This window comes from Ruditapes philippinarum, unplaced genomic scaffold (genome assembly GCF_026571515.1).
Source record: "Ruditapes philippinarum isolate M1 unplaced genomic scaffold, ASM2657151v2 ctg16660_1_1_1_1, whole genome shotgun sequence".
Taxonomy (NCBI): Eukaryota; Metazoa; Mollusca; class Bivalvia; order Venerida; family Veneridae; genus Ruditapes; species Ruditapes philippinarum.
Window position 1 is genome coordinate 7,616 of NW_026856377.1, and position 5,258 is coordinate 12,873.

At 31.5% G+C, this 5,258-nt stretch overlaps 1 protein-coding gene across 1 annotated transcript; it reads left to right on the top strand.

Moving 5' to 3' along the window:
- Positions 1-4,530: 4,530 nt before the first annotated feature.
- Positions 4,531-4,896, top strand: LOC132746320 (protein odd-skipped-related 1-like; the record flags this gene model as incomplete). Its single annotated transcript, XM_060735433.1, has 1 exon — positions 4,531-4,896. A coding segment is annotated over exon 1 (366 nt), but the record flags the coding sequence as incomplete, so codon positions are not given.
- Positions 4,897-5,258: the final 362 nt, after the last annotated feature.

Below are 5,258 nucleotides of genomic sequence, written 5' to 3' on the forward strand. Positions count from 1 at the left end.
CAAATATTTTAGAAAGGTAAACAGTACTTTATTTTTGCTTAATTTTTGCATTTTTGCGTCTCTTGTCATTTTCTTTTGTCAACAATATTCACAGCGTACACTCCATCGTCCACTGTAACTTCCGCTTGCGAGCGAGCTGTACACGGTAAACGCTACCGTAGAGAGAAAAACAGGTACAATATTTCAATACAGAATAACCAGAGAAGAAATTCTACTTTTGTAAGTAAGAGTTAGATGATATAAACTTTTTCCAGCCTATATCCTGCAGTAAAAATATCTTTTTCCGTTAACAAATGCGATTTCTCACCACAATTTTCCAGAAATGCCCTTTTTGTTGACATCAAACAACGATTTTAAAGCTTGCCATGTAATATACGACCAAATCCACTTAAATCTTTGAAGATCTATTATCGTAGCACCAAATAAAAAAGAAATACCCGTTTTGAACACATCGGTTAAGAAAATATTGACAATAGAACTGGCACTGGTGTAGTTTACTCATTGTACGGTTGCTTGCTAAATCTGAAAAACAATTCATCCGGTTGCTTGCGAGGTCACTGTACTGTTGCTTGCGAGCATATTGGCATTATATATCGTCTAGATAGTTTGAAAATTAACTTCTCAGCAATGTTTTAACACTAAAAATGTATTACTTTATTGAATTATGACATATTCAAGTTTCAGCAAGTAATTTTAAATAATTGACGGCAGGTTTGAACTATTTTGCCCTGATAACGGTGTAAGTCTGCTTTGAACATTAATTTTCTTTACCCTATGTTAAAATAGTTGCAGAGATGGTTATAGAAACAAACGCGACACCTTTTTAAAACTTTCAGTTTCTATACAGTTCTAATTCTACAACTACTGCATTTCAGATCATGGATGACTCATTTGTTTTAAACGGGCTTGACGAAATCTTTCAAGAAAGTGAAGTTGAAACGACGACCATGCCAGAGTATAAATGTTCAATCTGTGATTATTCCACCGACAAGAAAGGTAATTTAACGTGACACATATATCGAGGGCTGAATGGAAAAGTGTTGTAAGTCACATTTTTGTCAAAAATCACTTTTTTTCATTTTTGACAATCATTACTCCCAATACATCTGTACAAAAAATATAAGCGACATATTCTCATTATAAGTCACTTTTACATGATTGTTGCAAAAGTGTCGTAACTCTACGGTAATATTTCACTGAATGGAAAACTGTCGTAACTTGAGTTACATACAGTTTTCCATAATGAAGTTTAATATACATACTGTAAAATTGTAATGGAAAACTGTTGTAACTCAGACCATGTCTTTATCTTGTGCATTTAAAATGCAGGTTTACTATGAGAAATTGCTTAACATGAAAAAAACATCATCTAAATTGTATTTATATACAATATTTCAATCATTGTCTGAGAGCCATTGATGATTAACATGTATTCGAGGATGTACAAGACTATTTCAATTAAAATCTTTGTTCTATTTTAAAAATACTAGAGAAATATTTTTTTTTACTTACTTGGTATGACAGGTTTGATGTTTTCATTGTTAATACAAACTGTGACATGATCAACGTGATAATTGAACTATTAAGTTTTTCAAGAATTAAGTACTTGTATATCAAAAACAGGTATATCAAAAACAGACAGCAGCTTCCATAAAAATATGTTCAATGTTTTAACTATATTCAAACACATTAAAAACCAAATAAATATTTTTCAAATTTACATTTAATAACAGCTAGGAACCTTTGTAAAATATAACATAACAATGAAATTATTCATTTCAAGATTTAGCTGACAGGGATGTATCATTTTATAAAGTTTAATTTTGAATCATTTACCACAGTAAAACATATAATAGTAATACAAATTAAGTTTGGAATAAAACCTTTTATACATTTGAAAAGAGGGCTTAGGAGATAAGTTGCTGTTGTTGCCAAAACAAAAATAGGATCTTTGTCTCCAAGCTTTGATTATGCCTTAAAATATTTGAAATCAATTCAGATGGTAACTAGCAAGTTCCTAGAAAAGGGTCATACCCAAAATAATCAAATTAAGGATGACAAAATTTAATATGTTAAAGATTATTTTAAATCTATATCCTACAAAATGTTATGACTATCATATAAATTTATGAAACTCTCATTAAAGTTGCTTTTTCAATATTTCTTATGCCAACATGAAGTTGCTTTTCAAGAAGTTGGTTTCCTTGTACATATTTTTGAGAAGCTGTTTACTACAGTGGCATCAAACCATATTCTTACATAAAAACTGTGACACAGCAATACATTAAAGGGGAATAAAACATACATTTTAAGGTATATGTGAGCATGCATTGTTATTGCACATTTATCAATATTCATGATTTAGTGAGCTATTTAAAAATGGATGACTGCAGTATGACCAAATGATGACCATGATATTTTTTTCAAAATAAAAACAAAAATGTCAAAAGATATTACACACTTACATGGTAAAGCCTTATAACATCAGTCTCTTTAATTTACAAAATAAATTATGACAAAAACGTAAAACTACAAAGTCAAATATATATTTTCAGCCTCTATTGTTTCACATAAATAAGGATATTGTTGTTTTTGGGCATATGAAAGAAAATATAAAGATATAATTATAAGGAGGCAAATTACTGCCTTCCTAGTGAAACTGTACATATCCTCAATCACTAAAGCGTTGACTTTGACTGAATTATATGAAAGAAAAACATGGTTTGAGTTTTTTGTGTATGATCAATATCGTTGAAGGTATTCATTTGAAACTTGAAACATAACAATAGCAGTACTGGTGTCCAGTGCCATTTTGCAGCCATAAAAAGTTGCCCTGTTCCTCACTTCAGTGTTGTTATATTTTTCTGGTCCTTCGGGATCATAATGACTCCGACACTTTTAAGTGTTGAAAATTGACTACCACTCAAGCCTGGTAATAGGGGGCTTGAGGGATGTTGCATGTTTTCACAATCCCTCATGTTAAGACTCAATCAAAAGTCTGCAATTTTAAAGTAATTTTCCTGGTTTTTAATGCTTCTGAGGGATTACCTTTTCTCCAGATATTTATATATCACAACAGCAGGTGTCAAGTGCCGTTTGGCAGCAATAAAAATTTGCCCTGTGCTCACTTAAGTGTTGTTATAGTAATATTTTTCTGGTCCCTCAAGATCATTGCTTCAGGCACTTTTAATTGCTTAAAATTTAGTACTGTTCAAGCCGGTGCTAGGGGGCATGAGGACTGTTGCACTTTTTCAATATCTCCCATGTTAAGACTCAATCAAACCGAGTCTGCAGTGTTCAAGTATTTTGCTGGTTTTAATGTTTCCAAGGGATTACTTTTTTTCCAGATATTGAAAATGTGCCATCAGAATAATAGTAGTAGGTCAATGCCCTGGACAAATAACTAAAGCATGGATTTTGAATGAATAATACCCCTTTGTGAACTTACAATGTTTCTGTTTAAGTTTGTGTGTCAGTTCAAGCACAAAATGTATTCATTTCAATATTCATGGAAATTTATTAAGGATTATTATTGTAGGTCACTCACAGTCCAAAACCTTTGGCTCTAGTATGGATGGTAACTGAACATTACTGTTCCCCTCTGTGAAATGAGGACCTTTTAGGTTGAGGTTTTAAGTGCAGGTTCTCTATTCACAATAACTGAAGTTTTCATTTGAACCTTCTCATGTCTTCATGTCTTCTTTCAATTGGCAAGACCTATAACTCTAGCATGGATTTCTACTGAATTATAAGCCTTTCTTGATGAGAACATTTTTGCAGGGACCTTAATGTTTTGCTATCAAGCAGTGACAAAGTCAAGGCAGCAGTGCAAGTGACAGTTAAAGAAAGGTTTTAAAGAACTTTTTCTTTCAAAATGGTATTGTCAAATCTTAAGATCGGTTTTCCATATTAATACCAAAATGTAAAATATTTGTGCAATATCTGCCGCTTTAACATGTGTTTATTATGACAAAGTACTGTTGGTATGATTATTCTAAGAATATGTTAAAGTGTAATAAGATTGTTAGAATTTATTAAAACCATACATACAATACAACAACAACATTTTAAAGACCTAAGATCGGAATCAAATATATGAAGAAAAAAAAATTATATTTGCTAAACTCACACTAATCTTATTTCCCATTATTCTTTTTCTTAATTTAATAGTGCCCAATTTTCAAATGTGTATTGAATAAAATGAATACATTCAGTTTTTGTCACATTAAATCATAAAAAGGTGTCACCATCAATTGTTGAGCAGTAAAAAAATGGAAAACTGTACCTATCTCAAGAGTTACGACACTTTTCCATTAACATCAGTATGTGTTTTTTATTTATTTCAGACGTAAAACTGTCGTAAGTCAAAAGTTCATCAATATTATCATATATATACATTTTTTCTAGATATCAGGTATTAATTTAGTAAAATAAGAATATTAAATGCCTATTTGTGACTTTAAAACTAACAAAACGTTGATCAGGTAGTAATACGATAATTTTTTGCTTCTCCTGTAAAATTGTGTAAATATGACTTACGACAGTTTTCCGTTCAGCCCTCGATATGTACATGATACAAATGGTAAAAAGAAAGATGACAAAAAGCAGTTTACGTGTGAAATATGTGAGTATAACACTGGGAAGAAATACAATCTAGAAAGACATATAAAGGTTCATGTTGATACAGACGAAAGTGCAAGTAAAACTACATTGATGTGCGATGTATGGGGAATGCAGTTCTTGTCTAAATTTGGAATGGCCTTGCACACAAAAAATGAGCATTTAAAACAATTCAAATATGAATGCCAGATTTGCAAGAAAGGATTTAACCAGTTGCTTCCTTGCTTCCATATAAGGGACACGTATCATCGCATGTTAAACACACCAAACAGAAATGTGAGAAATGTAACCTGACTTTTCAACATAAAAGCAGTTTAGACCGCCACAAAAAGACTATACATGATGACGTCAAATATGATTGCGCCGAATGTGAGCAACACTTCACTAACAAAAGTCACCTCAAAGATCACAAGAAAGTCGTTCACTGTGGCCGAAAGCTTCAATGTGATAAGTGTGTCAAGTTTTATAAATGGAGGCCAGGCCTTAATCATCATAAGAAAACTGCACACAATTGAAGAATTATTTTGATTTTCAAAGAGCATATAAAACATATAGCATCTCTTTACCGGCGTATATGTTACTGATTTTAATAAATGTGTTATTTGTTATTATCATCACAATTATTTTAGACATTTGAA